The 19491-nt window shown below is 35.8% G+C and overlaps 1 protein-coding gene across 29 annotated transcripts in view; it reads left to right on the forward strand.

Annotated features, from left to right (window-relative positions):
* Positions 1-19491, forward strand: part of NRCAM (neuronal cell adhesion molecule) — a 65243-nt gene that overhangs the window by 18441 nt on the left and 27311 nt on the right. For 7 of the 29 annotated variants that reach the window (XM_072873153.1, XM_072873839.1, XM_072873923.1 and 4 more), the window contains 15 exons: positions 3530-3673; positions 4681-4792; positions 5113-5279; positions 5363-5510; positions 6059-6183; positions 7067-7096; positions 8501-8602; positions 10922-11119; positions 11233-11303; positions 12146-12371; positions 12669-12784; positions 15927-16131; positions 16339-16461; positions 17468-17644; positions 18765-18800. In XM_072873153.1, the coding sequence (XP_072729254.1) occupies positions 3530-3673; positions 4681-4792; positions 5113-5279; positions 5363-5510; positions 6059-6183; positions 7067-7096; positions 8501-8602; positions 10922-11119; positions 11233-11303; positions 12146-12371; positions 12669-12784; positions 15927-16131; positions 16339-16461; positions 17468-17644; positions 18765-18800 (1980 nt within the window). Of the gene's footprint in view, positions 1-3529; positions 3674-4680; positions 4793-5112; positions 5280-5362; positions 5511-6058; positions 6184-7066; positions 7097-8500; positions 8603-10921; positions 11120-11232; positions 11304-12145; positions 12372-12668; positions 12785-15926; positions 16132-16338; positions 16462-17467; positions 17654-18764; positions 18801-19491 lie in introns of all 29 variants that reach the window. The other 22 variants (XM_072873064.1, XM_072873327.1, XM_072874176.1 and 19 more) reach the window with 8 other exon arrangements.

Here is a 19491-nt window from a genome sequence, read left to right on the forward strand (position 1 = left end):
AAGTGCTGAGGGAGCTGGCAGATGTCATTGCAAGGCCACTCTCAATAATCTTTGATTGCTCATGGTAACTGAGAGAAGTGCCTGAAGACTGGAGGAAAGCAAATGTTACTCCTATCTTCAAGAAGAGCAAGAAGGAGAACCCAGGGAACTACAAGCTGGGCAGCTTCACCTTGATCCCTGGGAAGGTGATGGAGCAGCTAATTCTGGAAACCATTTCCGGGCACATTAAGGACAAGAAAACCATCAGGAGTAGTTAGCATGGCTTCACCAAGAGGAATTCATGCTTGACCAACTTGATACATTTCTATAATGAAATGACTGGCCTGGTAGATGAGGGGAAGAGTAGTGGATATTGTCTACCTGGACCTCAGTGAGGCCTTTGACACTGTCTCCCATAAGATCCTCATAGACAAGCTGTTGATCTATGGGCTGGATAAGCAGACGGTGAGGTGGATAGAAAAATGGCTGAATGGCCAGGCCCAGACAGCGGTGATAGACAGACAACTAGACAGTGGCACAAAGTCTAGTTGGAGGCCAGTAACTACTGGTGCACCCCAGGGGTCAGTCCTGTTTAACATCTTCATTAATGATCTGGATGATGGGGCAGAGCGTACCCTCAGCGAGTTTGCTGATGACATAAAACTGGGAGGAGTGGCTGAGACATGAGAGGGTCATGCTACCATCCAGAGGGATCTTGACAGACTGGAGAAATGGGCTGACAAGAACGCCGTGAAGTTCAACAAGAGGAAGTGCAAAGTCCTGCACCTGGGGAGGAACAACCCCATGCACCAGTACATGCTGGGGGGCCACCCAGCTGGAAAGTAGCTCAGCAGAAAAAGGCTTGGGCGTCCTGGTGGACACCAAGTTGACCATGAGACACCAAGTTGACCATGAGGCAGCAATGTGCCCTTGTGGCAAAGAGGCTAATGTTATCCTGGGCTACATTAGACAACAGTATTGCCAGCAGATCGAGGGAAGTGATCCTTCCCCCATCTGGACACAGTCCTGGGCAACTGGCTCTAGGTGGCCCTGCTTGAGCAGGGGGTGGGACCAAATGACCTCCAGAGGTCCCTTCCAGCCTCAACCATTCTGTGTGTGTGAGTGCAGCAGTGTGTGCTTAAGATCATTAAAGCAGCTGAATGATAACAGCATCTAACTTTTAGGGCCCAGCCCTGCAAAACAGTGTAGTACATGGGCAAAGACACGTAGGTTCTGTTGGTGCTGCGTGGGAGGATGAGGTATGTCAGAAGACAGACTGTTGAATAGACGCCAGTCTCAACAGGGAGCTTTCTAAAATCGGTGCCCTTCAGCATGCAAGTGGCTAGACCAGCCAAAAGGAAGCACTGACTAACCTGACACTTTCCTCAGTTTGTTTTTTTTCCTCTTGGGACCCACAGCTTGAAGCCCTTTTCTGAGAACAGGCACCTACCTCCTTTCCTTCAAATAACTGAAGAGGCATATCTCTTTTTTTTTTCTTCAATACAGCAGTGGGAAGGGAAGATGCTACCCTTTGTTTTATATGATAATTTAATGGTTAGATCATTCTTTTAAGATCCAGTTCCTTCTTCAGTCATAGAGGATTGAACTAATGGCTTCCATCTCTCTGAAGGGGCCCTCCCATCAGCCTGTAAGATATTATGTATGAGAGTGCGTGTGAGGGGGGGAGTCTGTGCACCCATTAAAGCTCTATCTGTGTGCAGAAAATGCTGCAGGATTCAGAGGGCATGAGTGAAGGGAAGCCCAGAGCCCTGGCCAGGAAGTAGCCATGATTGGAACAGCCGTGGGCTGATCTACCTCCTGGGAGGGCAGTTGTGCGTATTTTCCATTTAACAGTGATTTGTATGCAGAAACAGACCACTTCTCACAGCTGACTGGCCTGCCTGCTGGGCTGCTCACCTGCTCCATCTATTTTCAGCCCATGAATCTTTTAATGAAAATGGCATTTACATAGAATAGGAAGCAATGTGGAACATGGAACACAATAGGAAGTAAAGCAAAAGAGGAGAAAAATTAGTGCCAGCAATCCAGAAGCCCAGAGAATAAGCATTTAAAATTCCAGTAGTACCTTTTTCTTCCTTTCTGAAATGTTTGAATTTGTGATATTGATTTGAACTCAGAGTGATGGAAGATAAAAGTTAAAAATTGAGTCGATAACTGCTCTTGAGGCATCTGTTTGGAAATTGATGTAATTACTTTATATGCAAAATGGCCTTAGAGTTCATCCAAGATGGAAATACCCTTAAGCAGGAGTACAGAACTGTGGTCCCCTTCAGCTGTCCCCTTTCATTCTTCTCTCTTAGACAATTCAGTAACAGGTACTTCGGTAGATTTGAGAAAATGTAGGAGAAATTTCTCCTTTTTCTTTACAGATTAGTACTGAGATATTGTCTGAATCAAGAGGTTTTGCCGCTTAAAAAATTGATGTTAATTTAGTGAATTGATCTTTTCTGTGAAATGAGAAGTGCTTTTATATGAAGATGTCTTCCACAAATATAGTTATTTACTCAAGTTCCAATAATATATTAGGGTGTCCATTTTGATGATGCAACCAAACTATGGTGCATTTATTTATGCATATATGCATTTATTTTTAAGATTAATATATAAATAATGTCAACATTAAGTTTCAATATTAATAACACATTGATGTGTTTTGATTTAATATTTACTTAAAATATTAAACTATAGTTTGTGCATTTTTCTCTGTTACACCTAACTCCATCCAGTTGTATCATAACTGACAGCTATTATTCTTCAGTAATATCTCAGAATTTTATTTTCAGTTACATTCTCGATTCTTCTGGGATGCAAGAGCTGTTTGACAGCTCAGGCTACTACAGAACAGTTGAGGAAATGGCATTGTATAGTTCTTATAAAAGGGAAAGAGTGCCACCTACTGAATTACTATCACTGTTCTTGTGAAGACTTGATTTTGCGTGAAAGAATTACATAAGTTTTAATCTGAGATAGTTTTCAACTGAGTAAGTCTATTTTGTTAAGACTCTTGATTTTGTGTGAAAGAATTACTTAAGTTTTACTCTGAGAGAGTTTTCAACTGAGTGAGTAAGGCTATTTTTATATACAACAACTGATTTGAAAAGCTGAAACCTTTAAGTCACAGAGGATTGTAAAGTTCAATGTAATTCTAACATAATTTTCTTTTGACACTCAGAAATATTTCCTTATTTTTTCTAGATATTATCTGTATTTGCCTGAATCTTGTCATATCAGTATTTTTCGTCTGTAATGCACGCAAACTATGATCTCAGCTTCACTTCTTTGAAAAACAAACAACAACAAAAAACCCTCAAAAAATGGGAACTCTACCGTCCTGAGTTAAATATTTATAGAATTGGAAGAACTTCCTTAATCATCCTGAAATTCACATCTTAACCAGAGAATAGTCACCCAGGAAAATAGAAGAAAGGGCATATTGGTCTTTCAAATTGTTTCTTCTTTTCAGAAGTGTGAAACATATAATCCGACAGCAGATTAGGAAAAACAATTTTTTTTTTCTTTACACCAACAGTTGCCCCAGAGGATCCTAGCAGAAAAGTAGATGGCGATACCATTATTTTCTCACATGTGCAAGAAAGGTCAAGTGCTGTCTATCAGTGCAATGCTTCTAATGAATATGGATATTTGCTAGCAAATGCATTTGTGAATGTTCTGGGTAAGAAACAGATTTTATATTTTTCATTTTTCTTGCATATTCAGTTGTCTCCTGCTACTACACGGATTGCATGCTCAAGCCTTGCTTGAGGTCTTCAGTGGGAATGGACGTATTTCTTGAGCCCTGTAAAAGGCAAGAGTATACATACCTTATTTTTTTGTAGGATATTCCTGAATTTCACTTTCACTATTCCTAAGTAAGAAGGATAGTTGTGAAAGCTGGGGAAAACTTGGAAGAAATTTTATCTCTTTTGTTTGTTTGTTTATGTAAATCAAGCAAATGAAAGCATAACAAATAAGGGAGGAATTAATATTTCTTAAGTTAGTATATTTCAGTACACATTCATTGATTGCGGGTGTTTTGGATCAGTTAAATAGATGATCTCTAAATTGCTATTGCAAGGGGACATGATTATGCATTTGTCTTGAAGGCCTCCCAAGAATATGTTTGTGATTAGTAGATATTGTGGCCTCTCTAATTCTTCTCACTGAATTTGACAAAACTAGTAGCAAAATCCTAGGCAGAATGGCCTCTAAAGGCTCTTCTGCAGGAACTGATGGATTTTTTGATTGAGAGACACTGTCTTTTAAATGAAAGAATTCACTTTGGTTCCATGGTTCCTTTAAAATATGTAGGTGTTTCACCAAAAATACATCTTAGCTTCTTTCTGCCTGCAGGTTTGTTCGGAATTATGTAGTTTAGTCTGTTCCCAGGAGTTTCTCCTCTTGAAGTATATTCTGATTTAAATTTTCCAAATGAAATCACTGCCTTTGGTGCCCATCCCTATTACCTGTAAACACGAAAGAAGCATTTGTTTTTCACAAGATTATTCTCTTACATTAACGCTTCCTCAGCCTACTGGCAGTAGAACATATTTGGACCTAGTCTGAGACCAACAATCACTTCAGAGAAGGATGTTAACTTACAATTCTTTAGGCCATTCTTGATGTCTTAGCATTCTGTATTTGCATCTTTGTGTCTATATCCAGATATCTTTGTCTTTTCAGCTGAGCCACCAAGAATTCTAACTCCTGCTAATAAACTGTATCAAGTCATCGCAGATAGTCCTGCATTGCTAGACTGTGCTTATTTTGGTTCACCTAAGCCTGAAATTGAATGGTAAGCTATAGTTGTTGTGCTTAAGTTATGTAAAAAGAGCTAGTTATATCTATGGAAGCAAACATTTAAAGCTTTAAAACTATTTTAACTCTATTTACAATTTAAAACCAGGGTATTTTAAAATATATGCTGATTACAATACACTAATACAATATTACATATACTTAGCGTAGCAATAGTTATCCCTATAGAGTCAAGTTTCATTATGTGATTCTGTCCTTATTTTCTACTGTGGCAGTCCCAGGTTTGCATTTTCTGGTAATAAAATACAACAGAATTTAACTATGATGTTGGATAATGATATTACTTTTTATATGAAGGTTTAAGGGAGTGAAAGGTAGCATCTTGCGTGGAAGTGAATACGTTTTCCATGATAATGGAACCTTGGAAATTCCAGTGGCTCAAAAGGATAGTACTGGTACATACACATGTGTAGCAAGGAATGAATTAGGAAAGATACAAAATGAGGTGCAATTGGAAGTTAAAGGTAAGAAATGAATCACTCTTTCATCACAGGTTAGTATAGAATTTCAGACTTTCTAAATATCTAATAGTCATTTTAAATTTCAGATCCGACAATGATAATTAAACAGCCAGAATACAAAGTGATCCAGAGATATGGCCAAGTTTCATTTGAGTGTATAATAAAACATGATTCTACCTTATTACCAACAGTTATATGGTTGAAGGACAATGATGAACTGCCAGATGATGAAAGGTAAGGACAAAATAATTTTCCTTTATTTTTAATTTTCTAGTTTCTTTTGTCTGCTCATTTTCCTGATCTTTGAAAGGAACATATTGACCTATTGACATTTTCCAAAGAAGACTGATAAATATCATCACTATCCCATATTTGGTGACTAAAGGACTTATCTAGTGTGGTGAAAATGTTAAGATAGAATTCCAAATAAAATGAGATGTAAAAATTTTAATTGTGCCATTGACCATGTATGTCAATTGTAAGGAGAAGATAATTGGCGTAAGAAGCCAAAGGGATAAAGGAATACTATTTTGCTCTAGATCACAGATAATTAAAAGTTGTTTTAGTATATTTGGAAATAAAAGCACATTAGGATAGACAGTTACTGTGGGAAGATGGTCAAGAGCAATGTAGAAAAGGCTGACATCGTCCCATAGCTTACATTGCTGTCTAGGTATTTCCTGAAATACACAAGTATATGGGATTTGATAATGTCTTATGCAAGTTTCTTATAACAGTACCAGTTATGGAAAAATCAGTGGCTGAATCTATTGTATTTACAGGTTTCTAGTTGGTAAAGACAACTTGACCATTATGAATGTAACTGATAAAGATGATGGAACATACACTTGCATAGTTAATACTACTCTGGACAGTGTTTCAGCAAGTGCTGTGCTTACTGTTGTTGGTAAGAATACTCTCAAACTTTATGATAGCAGAACTGTGTTTAATTACTGTTAAGTATGAAAACAGCATTACATTTAAAATGAAAAGCACAAACATAGTTTTCGTTTATAGGACAGGACAAAGGAAATGTCACCTATTTGTAAATGTGTTTCAGTTTTTTAAAAATATAGTTTTATCCTGAAGTTTGCCTTTGAATCAGCAACTTACAAAAGGGTCCTGTACCTACAGGACATATTCAGTTTCATGCTGAATAGGTTTTCATTTGGATCACCTCTGAGCTAACACAGTAGATTACATATTGCAGAGTATTTGAACATAAACATGTTATCTCAGGAATCTCTTTTGCCGCCAAATTATGCTTCAGAAAGACTGAGAGTGCTTGGTTATATGACTTTTCAAGGATTTTCTTTTTAAATTAGTTCACTCTGTTAAGTTTCTATGATTGCAGATTGTTGTAAAATACGTTACTTTGCCCCTTCTCGCAATTTGTAAGAAAGTTTTAAGTAAATGTTCTGAATGATTCTTACCTGAGTTCAAGCTGAGATTCAAAGTCAAGTATGCTTGTCTTAAAATTGTGTTGTGATCTTATGGCTATCCAGGAATGACATATGCCAAATGTCTAGTACTTATTTAAAAGTTTTTATAAGATCGCTTACTTTATTTGTTTTCTTGGTCTATCTTTATTTAAAAAGTGGATAAAATATTCAAGAATACTTTTATAACTTTTCAGTGAAAAATTATCAATGTATTATTTAAAATCAACCATTTATTCTAAATAAGTTAACTTTTCTTTGTCTCTAATAATTATAGTATTTAACTACCTACGGTATTCTGTTTCTTTGGCTACTAACTGATTAAATCCTTTATATTAATGTTCTTTTCAGCTGCTCCCCCAACTCCAGCTATCATTTACGGTAAACTAATACGAAGTTCTCTTTCTACATCATCTGCCAGATATATTTCTCATTTGCCTGTTGCAAAGTGCAACATATTTTCTTTTTTTCCCTTTTTCCTGTGTTTGTGTGTGTGTGTGTGTGCGTGTGGTTTCATCCCATTTTACCAACTGCTTCGTTACTGGAGTACTGGACTTTGGAATTTTACAGTGCAGGCTACTTTGTATTTTAGGGAATAAATGATTTTCGGAGATAAATTATTTTTAATTAAGGTTGGTTACAGTGTGATAATGTTTTTCTCATAGAGAACACTGTAATGCAAATTGGTTATATAACAAATGAAAGATCTAAAAGGTAAATCCAACTGTTCACTGAAAGCTAATTCACTATCAAAGAACTTGCACCAACCAAATTATGGTATGTTTTTACATTGCTTTTGATGACAGCTTTGTAGGCCTGGTGTACTTTATTTCATAGTTTGTCTTAATTTTACTTCACTCATAAAATGGATAGGACCATATTGACCATTTGGTGTATGATTGATGAAATTGCTAATAAGGATTTTAAAATTAAACCTGAAATTCCCCCAAAAAATCTGCCAGTCAGGTACAGTCTTAAATTTGACCGTATTTCATACAGCCTTTAATTTGGTAGTATTTTTTCTGAGTTTGGGTTTTAAAATGCAATATAATATGCCTAAAACACTTTTAAGTATGAGCATCTTAAGCACTTTTATGTAAATCCTATCACATTCAGTGAAAATGCTTATGTATTCTTAAATGAACCTACTTATTAGTCTTGATTTTTGTGTAACAAATCATATAATGAATTATTTTCAGCAATTTGGAATGGACAATTACATCTTTATGCATTGTAAGGATGTATATTAACAGCTTGCATGGTATTTCAGGATTTTTTAAAAGTACAGCAAAAAATAAATGAATGACTTAGTAACTTGTAATTAGTTTCTATTTGAACTGCACTTGTTTCGAATTCACATGCAAAATATTTGTAGTGATTCTAGAAAAACTTCTTTGATGTGAATGCTTCTTTATTTTCCATGTTTTATTAAATATTTCTAGTTACAATAGATAACCACCCATAATCACTCAAAGATAAACTAAACATGCATTTCATAATTCTTTGCATCTCATCACATTTTTATATTACAGTGCAATCAGACGTAGATAAAATCAAATATAGATTCTTGTTAATGTATAGAAGTTTCCAGATACATCAGTTCTCCATTTTATCTCTGTTTTGTAACAATTGCATGCTAATGGTCATTAAGTCATGCTTACGTAAGTGAGTAGATCTGCCCTGCTGTATTTGTGGAATTCTTTTGATTGGAATGTAAGGATTTTTTCAAAGATGAAACTACATATTCTGCTGTGATTATTTACTTTGTGTTCATTTGATTTACAGCTCGGCCAAATCCACCCTTTGACTTGGAATTGACAGGTCAGCTGGAAAGAAGTGTTGAACTCTCATGGATACCAGGAGATGAAAATAACAGTCCCATTACAAGTACGTTTGTTTGTATCTATTGCATTATGTTAGAAGCATTACGTTAACTGTTTTCAGATTCGAAAGACTTCTGAGATAAATTTTGCCTGCAGCATGGAAGAATGGTAAATTCATTTGCTACAGTTGGCATTAATTTACATAACAAAAATTCACTGAATGTCCTCTACTGTACAGCCAAACAGAAAGACTTATTTACTGCCCTAAAGAGCTGGGGTTTTGATCCAAAAACCTGTCCTAGTTAACACAGAAGTGGATACTGATATGAGCTCTGTCTGACAAGGCCCAGTCTTATGAATATGTAGGGAGTAGACTTGTTCATTAGTTGTATGCTTCTGAAGGAGAGAGCTACTAACATCTTGCATTAACTCTTTTGTAATTCCCATGCATTTGAAATAGCATCAGTACCAATATCTTTAGGGATTATCCCTCACTACTGATACAGAAGCTTATTCTTCATCAAAATATAAGGCAGATAGTTTTTCTGGTTTTTTCTAGTCCAGACAGTTGAAGGAATAAAGCATGTCCATAAGATAGAGAAAATAAATATCTATAAACTTTTGAGACAGGAAATTGATCTTAAATGCTATTATTCCTCCCAGTAGAACATGATGAAAGAGACTCTTGCTTATACTCAGCAGAGAGGATGGAGGGGGAATTTAGGAGGAAGGAAGAAGGATGTTACTGTTTGTTTTCCAAAAAATAATAGGATCAGAAAGATTTGTTGGGGCAACTTTTCCATTATGAGCAACTTAATGTAATTATTTAATTATATATGCAGTGTATTTTTAGGTAATAGCTGCCACAAGTTACTGAGACCAGTGTACATGTTATATGTGGAGTGAATGAGTTAGGCTGACTTATTGAGTGTTGCTCTCCAGGGTCTGATGCTGGTCAGTATCAACACTGAACACAAACCGTAAGGATCAGGCATCTGGAAAAGAAGTTTTGTAAAAACAGAATTTCACAAGTTTCAGAACACATCAAAGATTTTGATTGCATTTTAGTGAAACACCAAGGGATTTTGCTGAAGTTTTACACTTTCAGACTTGTCTAATGTATATCAACTAGTAATATACTTTTAAAAATATAATATGTATAAGTTTAATGTAAACAGTTGAATTGTATTTAAGTTATGGCTTATTCATATACTCTTGTATCAGTATTTTCAATTTTTTCCAGACCAAAAGACACAAGTGTTGCCTTTCTATAGGAATGAGATCACACTGTTTCATAAGAAATGATACTAGATGGTGTTGGCTCATGTTAGAATTTTTCTAGAAGTGAGATACTGTGTGCACTCTGATATTGGAAATTGAACTCTTCTGACTAACTAATGCTGGTTTTAATTATGATACCCCACCTTGTCTCCACCTATAGATGAGATAGGGCAAAATCTTTCTTACACAACACACAAACATTTGATGTTCATGTAAATTTCATATATCTAAACTTAAGGTTCCATGGAATATACTCAGACTACACATTCTTCTCCCATTTATTTACTGTATCCTAACAATTCCTCTTAAGTGTTTCAAAATTTGTATCTCATACCTAAGAGCAGGAAGCTTCTTTGGCTGTTTCACAGCTTAAAAAAAAAAGTCATTTTGTCTTTGATAATGAATATAATTTTCTTTTTGGAATTCTAAAAACCTGTTTATCCCTGAGGTTATATACTCTGTAGGGTCTTAACAGTAATCATCGTAATGTTCACACAAAGAACTCTCAATAAATTTAGCTTCTGAACATACATTCCTAGACTTAATTTGAAGATACTGAAAAGTGCTCTCGAAAACCTTCCTCAAGTACTGGTCCTTGACTTTAAATAGTTCTTCACTAAGCCAGTCTCACTGTGGAAAATGGAATACTCAGAGAGTTTTAATATTGCACAGGTACGACTTACTGTCAGCTCGATACAACTAAGACCAATATATTTGTCAGACAAATATTACATTTACATCAAAATCCCAATCTTGTCCCACTTTCTTGCTGTGGTACTTCAAGGGTTCCTGTTCCATTAAAAGCCAGTACCTGAGAGAGAGCTCTTGTAATAATGTGTTACCTGACAGGTAGCTGCATTAGTAAGAATACCAAATAGTAAAAGTAAGAGTGTTTCTATTATATTTCTATCTAGGCAGTACTTTTGAAATCCACATTATAGATTTTTGTTCTGGTTTATGTACTTATATTTCTATTTTAGTGACTTTTAAAAAACTTTGATTGGATCACTCCCTTCTGATCAGCTCATTTAGAAATGCCTACACTGATCTAGGAATGTGTTGCAAGTTTCGACATAAAGTTGGATTCAATTTCTGTTTACAGACTTTGTGATTGAATATGAAGATGGGCTGCATGAACCAGGGGTATGGAATTACCAGACGGAAGTTCCTGGAACTCAGACAACAGTACAGTTGAAGTTGTCTCCGTACGTCAACTACTCATTCCGTGTGATAGCTGTCAATGAGATTGGCAGAAGTCAGCCGAGTGAACCATCTGAGCAGTACCTGACAAAATCTGCAAGTAAATAACTATTCCCACTTACCAGTGATTGATTTATACTATGAATGGCATTGAATTTGCTGGGAATGCAAACAGCAGCCATTCTTCTTCACGTGTAAATATTTTATTTTTAGACCCTGATGAAAATCCTTCTAATGTACAAGGAATAGGCTCAGAACCTGATAATTTGGTAATAACATGGGAGGTAAGTTTGTTTTTTGGAGGTTTCATTTGTTTGTTTTCAGGTCTGTGAGTAGCATTTTTTTAGAGAAATAATAATGATCTAACTGTGAACATGCTATGAGAATACTCCATGCGTTGCTTGCTTAAAACATTCTTGAAAAAGAGTAAAATGCAGACATTTCCCCATCTTCATTTTCAGGGATAAGCTTCATGCATTACGAAAAAAAAAAAAATTAAGGTGACGTATTTTCCTTGAGTGATTTTGAAGATAAGCCATTAATTTAGTAATATAGGATGTTTTGCTGCCAATTTAGGAAAACTTAAATATGTAAATAGTGGTTTATCTCAAGTAGAGTCTTATTTTTAGAAGGAATTCTAATGTGAATCTTAATTCTACCCTCAACTTTTGTGATAAACTAAATTATTGTGCACTATTCCACTTTTGTGCAAAAGTTTTCTGTCATGCCCTTACCATTATGACAGGAGCTTAAGGAGAGCCATGTAAAACCAATTTCCCATCCCAGGAAAGAAACATTGTTTAGGGAACACTTTTTATAGGGAGCTGGTGTAAGTCTGTTTTTCCCTTTTCCAGAAATCACAATGTATGGTTGCATGAGAATTAGCCAGGATCACCATTCAATGGGATTTTTACTAATGAATGAAAAGCAACTGAACTGACCTCCTGTAAAAGCTAAATTGCATAGCTTGGAAATTTCAGCAGTGTGTCTCTGTCACAGAACAGTGGTAAATTTACAGTGGTAAATTTTCAGTAAAATTTTGAAGAAGAATCAGTGTATTTTCTTTGTGATTTTGGATTTTTCAGATGCTTCAGAATGTTTTAAAAAATATTTCTTTTTATTTCAGTCTTTAAAAGGTTTTCAGTCTAATGGACCAGGGCTTCAGTACAAAGTCAGCTGGCGTCAGAAGGATGTTGATGATGAATGGACATCTGTTATAGTTGCAAATGTATCTAAATATATTGTGTCTGGTACACCAACTTTTGTTCCCTATGAAATAAAAGTACAAGCTTTAAATGACCTGGGATATGCACCAGAGCCATCAGAGGTGATTGGACATTCAGGGGAAGACTGTAAGTTTTGTAGTTTAACTCAACTGTACTAAAAGCAACTAAATGTGTAACCTAAATGGGTATTTAAAATACTAAAATATTGAAAAAAGGGGATAGTAGTTATTTTTTAATGAAAATGAAGTAATTTGGAGATAATAAGGCTTCATAATACTCTGTAGTATTAATCCTGAGGTCAGCTTTTTAACATAGGAACATTTTAACCTGCTCCTTGCGTGCAATGCAGAGACTCATTCTGAAAAAGTATGTTCGTGTGGTGTCTCATTCTAACTAGGCACTTGTTGCATGCTTTCCACACAGTGCCAATGGTTGCTCCAGGCAATGTGCAGGTTCATGTTATTAACAGCACATTAGCAAAGGTGCATTGGGACCCAGTTCCACTAAAAACTGTCCGAGGACACCTTCAAGGGTACAAAGTAAGTACAATCAAAAGCTTTCTGTTCCTCGTTTATTAAAATAGATCATTCTTCCTATATGAGACTGTATCCAGATTGAAGTAACTGACATACAAGAGGACTCCTGCTTTTCAGTGAGCTCACAAGTTTTGCTGACAGGAGCAACAGCACTGATACAATTCATTTAAAGTTCAGCAATGTTCCAGCCTTGTAGCACTAGCCACCTGTGACATTGTCCTTGAAGAAAAATGGGATGTGTTTGCAATTAAGTTTGCACACATTATATAGATTAAAAAAATGATAATAGTTTTACAGATCTTATTCCAAAAGCATATTTAGAGGATAAGGAGAAATAGTTTCTGTATGAGTCTCTTCTAGGTCTACTGCTAAGATTACTCATCATCTGCCATAATATGATTAATCACATCTTTAATTCTGAGTAACTGGCCACTTACTAGCTTATGCTGGGTGCTGTGTCTTTTTGGGGGCCAGGAAAAATCTCAGTTTAAAAGCTCAATTTAAGGAGACAGGAAGTGGCAGAAGATTTGGACTGTGCATATAATTGAAGGAAGCTTAGTGTAAGATAATGTGCTGGCTTTGATGATAACTGAGAAGGCTGTATTGGAGACAAAAGACTGCATTTAATAGAGAATGGGAGACAGAAGGACTTCAAGGTTAGAAACAGGGGGAACTGGTGTCCCTGGGGGACAGGGAAAATCTGATGGCAAAAGTTGCTTCAGAGGTTGCACTAGAAGCCCATCAGAAGCAACTCAAGAGTGGAAACTGCAGAAGCATGGTAGACTGGTTGTGGAGGGAAGAGTGGAATGAGAGGATATACTGACTACCCATGCAACAATAGAAGAAAATAAAAAATTATTACTTCTTTGCTCCTCTGCAAGTATACTAATAAATATGTTCTAACAAAACAGACTAGTTACACAGCCTGAACTAGTTTACTTCTTAAGACAGACTAATTTAAACTACTTCTGCTTAAATGAAAGGAGGAAAAAGAAATATTTGAAAAATGAAAAGAGTAAAGAATATTCGGAGGAGAATAAATGTACATCATACTTATAAAATGGAGGACTAGCATTCAAGAGCATTGAAACAAAAATTTAGTGCATGGTTACCACATGAATGTGAGTTCCTGGTAAGTGGATGTCACTTACCTGGCACAAAATACCACCGTCCAGAGAGACTTAAGCTAGTTCTGTATGAGCTAGTGTAAGTATTTGTAGTTAGTGTGGTGCTTTGCCCTAGATAAAAAACTGGGCTGAGAAACAGGATTTACTAGTCTGTTAGATGTTTATCTGTTAGATGACAGTCTCATATCAACGTGGTATTTCACACACAAATGGGCAACCAAGACAAAACATCCATTATGTGAGGATTAAAGAGTTAGAATTTAGTGAAGCTAATGCTTATTATTAATCCAATTAGAGCAACACTAATGCTCATAATCCAAATCACCAAATTTCTGTTAAAGATCGTTAATAATACAAAAAAATCCATAGACACGAATGTCTGCCCATATATCACATGTTAAGTTCTCACCCATCAAAGGCATGGTTACAGTGAGTTGTCACCCTCCCAGTTTTAGATGGAGATTTCTTTTTCCTCAGACTTGGAGTCTCTGAGGGTTATTTTCTGTCCTGTATTTGCTAATGGGTTGCACACTTTCCTTACTATAAAGCATTTCAAACTTAAGAAGAAATTTTAAAAATCATTCTTTTCACTGTTATTGCTGCCATTTTTTCCTGTTGTTCTTATGAATTCAGTGTTTATTCAATACAGTATGTGAAAAATGTGATGCAGTCTCTTTTACTGTCGTATTCCTCTTCCAAATCACTGCTTATCAAACCCAGCTTATTACAGCTCTCTTTTAATTTCAGCCTGGCTAGTGACAAGTGATGATCCAACTGTAATAATGTGCTTTGTGAAAAGTTACTGACTAACAATTCTAACTATACCTGAGGAGTTTCAATATTAATAGTACCAACACTTGAAGCTTTTGTTAGCTTGTAAATGGCTTTCTACACTAGTTGGTAGGATGAGAGCTACAGGATGACAGCTGGTGGTGTTCAAAAACATTAACTCAAGCCATGTAAAATACCGTGGCCCTTAACAGTGATTAAAGTGAAATGATATGTTGTTAGCAATAGAAAGCTGATGTTAGTGTAACATTGCTTTATAAGCTATCTAGTTGGGCTTTGTAAGTCTTAACAGTTCCCTTTTTTTAATTCATATGTGAAATCCCAGCTTCCTTAATTAAAGAGGTGTTTTGCAGTTGGCCTAAATGGAACCAGAATTTTACTCATTTACATTGCTTTATCAGTTTTAGTGTGTGATCATACGTGCATGAAAATTAGGCTGTGAAAAATGAACATTGATGCATTTGAAGGTGACAATCCTAGGAGTAAGCCAAGTCTTTGTAGGGGCAACTGTTAATATCTTTCCAGTTATCATGGTAGAGAGACAGTGTAGTAAAGAGACTGCAGTCAAGGTAATTAACTCTGAGGCTCACCTGTATTTCTTAGAAACTCAATCAGAAAAATGGACACCAGAATCAGCTTTGTGGTCCAATCTAATTGTCATGTAAATGGAGGAACAGTCCTCCTGTCCCTAGGTGGAGATCATTCCATGACTGTAACCTCAGAGTCCTTTCAGAACTTGTGTGTTTTTCCAGCCCATACAAATCTATTGGTTTCTTTCCCATTTAAAAATATCTACTTGGCTTCCACATCACAGGAATAACATGGTCAGCTGCGTGACATAACAAGATGGCAAAGTACAGTTCTGCTTTAGAAGCTGTGTAGACATCTTACTGCAAGAATGGATGGTATGAATGAGTCCTGCCTCTCAGATGGACTTGCTAACATGAGAACCATCAAATACTAACGTAGTTGCAAACCAGAACTTGTGTCAAACTGGCTTTGAGAATTAGCAGAACTGGCAGGTGATAGTCTTCACCCAGTTGTGTAGATATGACTGTTTCTGGACAAGGTGTATTTCTGGAGCAGGAAAGCTTTATGCTGTGTCTCACCCGAGCTTATTAAAATTGCAGTTATTCCTACCTATAATTCATGGATACTCATATAAAAGCTTAAGAGATTGTAAAATCAGAACACCTAAACACTCACTGTAGATTTTCTTTTGTCTTTAGGTTTACTACTGGAAAGTGCAGAGTCTATCCAGAAGGAGTAGGCGGCATGTAGAAAAAAAGATCTTGACTTTCAGGGGAAACAAGACTTTTGGAATGTTGCCAGGGCTGGAGCCCTATAGTTCTTACAAGCTGAATGTTAGAGTTGTTAATGGTAAAGGAGAAGGACCAGCAAGCCCAGACAAAGTATTTAAGACCCCTGAAGGAGGTATGAAATGAGAAATGAGAAAGCTAGAGAATAAACTAAATGTCGTATATTCAGAAACAGAACACGAAGGGTGTAATTGCTGAATTTGCATCTTGGACATCAGAAAATAATAATCTGGCTCAATACAGTAATATTCTTAAGAATTAATAATTCATGAGCTGTTTTAAGTTAATCTACTTTGTATTTACTGTATATTCTTCTTAAAAGTTCCTAGCTCACCCTCCTTTTTGAAGATTACTAACCCAACGTTGGACTCTCTGACTCTGGAGTGGGGTTCACCTACCCATCCAAATGGTGTTTTGACATCATATATACTGAAGTTTCAGCCAAGTAAGTTAATTATGAATATATAACTCTAGCTTGGACAACATGTCTACCAAAGAGCAATCCATTTATGAAGAAAAAATTCTGTAAGTTTATAATGTACAAAAGATATGATTGCATTGTAGATGTCAAGTTTGAAAAAGATTAATGTATTTTGACAATGTAGATGACTCTCTTTGGAAAACTTCACTTGCTCAAGTACAAGGTCAGCATTTTTCCATTACTTTCATTTCTTCAAACCATGCTTCACAGAAAAATGGAGGTCAAGTCCTACGTATAGTTGACAGACAAGTTAGAAGCAAGATACTACCACTTACAAATTCCAACTGCAGAGAAAATATCATTAGAAGCAGATCAAAATACATCCAATTATATTGTTGTCTGCCTTCAATTTTCATGGTATTTTAGTTTTAAAATGAAAAATTCATAAATGTTCCATTTACATATCAGAGCTATAAATCACTTCCTTAGGATCCCCATGCCACTGCTTACTTGCCCAGAAATTTGTCAGCAGTGACACTGGAAATTAAGAGATTCGTGTACATGGAACAGGTTAAGGAAGTTTGTTTTCTTCCTTAAGGAACTTCCACTGTTCCTTGGCATTAAATACAAGTCACTCCAGTATTTTTTTCCTAAGCATACTGAATTTATTATGAGGCAGCTAGTTTAGAGTTTCAGAATTTTTTAATGAACAGTGTTTCATGTGTGTGTAAGTTCAGATGATTTGATGTGGACTCACTTGCCTTGGATTGAGATGCTTAAGAGAATGGAACTTGAACTTAAACTTGTAGGTGTTCCCTATCTCCCTGTTGAATTTTAGACCCTCGCATAGATCCTTTTTACACAAAGGTGACTTTCTTTTGAAACTGTAGATTATCATTCATATAATCTGAAATGAACAATGCAGCAGACAAACAAAACAAATAAATACAAACAGAAAAAGCCTGTTTTAACACAATGATAATGTAGGCAATTTTCCTAACTAACTCCTTCTTTTTTCTTGTATCTACAGTTAACAACACACATGAATTAGGTCCCTTGGTAGAGATAAGAATTCCTGCCAACGAGAGCAGCTTGATACTAAAAAATTTAAATTACAGCACACGGTACAAGTTTTACTTTAACGCACAAACTTCAGTTGGATCAGGAAATCAGATAACTGAGGAAGCTGTAACAATTATGGATGAAGGTAAGATGGGTATGTATAAAGAAAACCCACTGAATTTAAAAACTACTGCAAATTTTATTTAAAATATTACTACTCCTTCCTTCCATTAAGGAAACAGCCCCTAGTCAAACTTCCTCTAGAGCTTTCTTAACTGTATTATACACTAATAAAAGATTTTAAATAGTTTTTAAGAAAAGATGTGCAAAGGTTTTCTACAGTAGTGGAAGTCCCCAAACAGGTGTAAAGCCCCTCTTTTTGATACAGACTTACAAGATCTAAGACCTTGGCTTTTCTGGGCTTCCAAATTTCATGTAACTTTACATTTTAAGTGGTCTTCCTCCATTCACCTCTTCTGCTTCATTGACCTTCTCTGGTCACAGAGAACAATACTGAAATGGTGCAGCTTTATGGCTAGAGGATGTATTTCTCTTTTGAAGTATGCAACAGCTTCTGTGAGGTCTAAACTTTTTTCACAGAGCTGGCAAAAACTAACTTCAAAAAAGCTGCAGAAATAAATTTGTCATCTGTGGCCCCAAGTAACTGGTGACATTGTATAATATTTAAATAGTCTTAAGTATATTGCTCAGTCCTGTCACTATTGATTTTTATATTTATAGCCATTCTAGATCTATGATTTAGGCAGTTCTTTTGTTGAAGATCTTATTTATTTAAATATGAAAGCTTAATAAAATAAGAGTGATTTAAAGCAAAGGGGAAATTTGGGGGGAATGCCTTTTATGATTTTGCACATCTTAATATTAAAAGTCTATTTTGATACCATCTTTTCACATATTTTTATGCTTAGTAAAATTATAGTTTATTGGAATTGCCATAGTTGAGTTGGTATGCAATGCAGTTTCTCTAATAGTGTATTAAGGTTGCATATGACCTACATTTATTTTAAATCATGAATCTTAACAAGCATGAGCAATAACATTTTGTAAATGCATGTGTTTTAATTTTTGTCTTGTAATAGTCTGTCAGTGTTCAGCCTAAGTGAATTGTTTCTAATTTATTTGAATTAATACATTTTATCTAGTCTGCATGCTTTCATGGTTTATAATGAAATTATATATGTATGTTGCCTTTGGTGTTGTATCTAATTATATAGTGTTCCTATTCTTGTTTTCCTCCATTAAAGCTGGTATTCTCCGTCCTGCTGTAGGTGCAGGCAAAGGTAAAATGAAACTGCATGATTTGTTAATGTGTGGATTTTGCAGTGTTGCAAATGGGGAAATTGCAGTGGTAAGGACAGAAAATCGTGGGACTACACATTGCTATACAAAGTATTAATCAGTGCTGGAAGAAAACATTTGTGGGTTTTGTTGGTTTTGTTCTTTTTTTAAAAAAGGAATCCAGAATGCTTATTAATACCTTTCATCTGTTTATTTTGCCACAGAGTTCCAGGGGAATTCATTAGCTTTGCTTCAGCAAAGTCTAATTATTTCTGAACATTTAACAGATGTATGTCACTGTCATAAATATTCAGGATCCAGGTGCACTAGCACTGATTAGCTGTAGTAGAAAAAACAGCACTTTTGCAAAGGAGATTTTTTTACTGCCTGTGCCATGTGCATTTTTTGTTTTAAAAAAGTAGGTGCGTTCTTGTTCTCACTGCTAATTAATGCTACCCATTTGATCACATTTATTTCATTCACAAGCCCAGCTGTGCATAGGAGACAGATGACTGACAATACCCTCTGTATACCTCTCAGTTCAAGTATCAGATTGAATATACAGGCAAATGGCTTCCTGCTGTCTTAGGTTCACAGATCTTGTGAGTGAGCACTAGAGGGGATATTTCAGTGAGGGGAAGGTATTATCTTCCTTATTCTTGAATTCAGTAATATTTAGTTCTTTATGATGCA

Source organism: Ciconia boyciana, chromosome 1 (genome assembly GCF_034638445.1).
Source record: "Ciconia boyciana chromosome 1, ASM3463844v1, whole genome shotgun sequence".
Taxonomy (NCBI): domain Eukaryota; kingdom Metazoa; phylum Chordata; class Aves; order Ciconiiformes; family Ciconiidae; genus Ciconia; species Ciconia boyciana.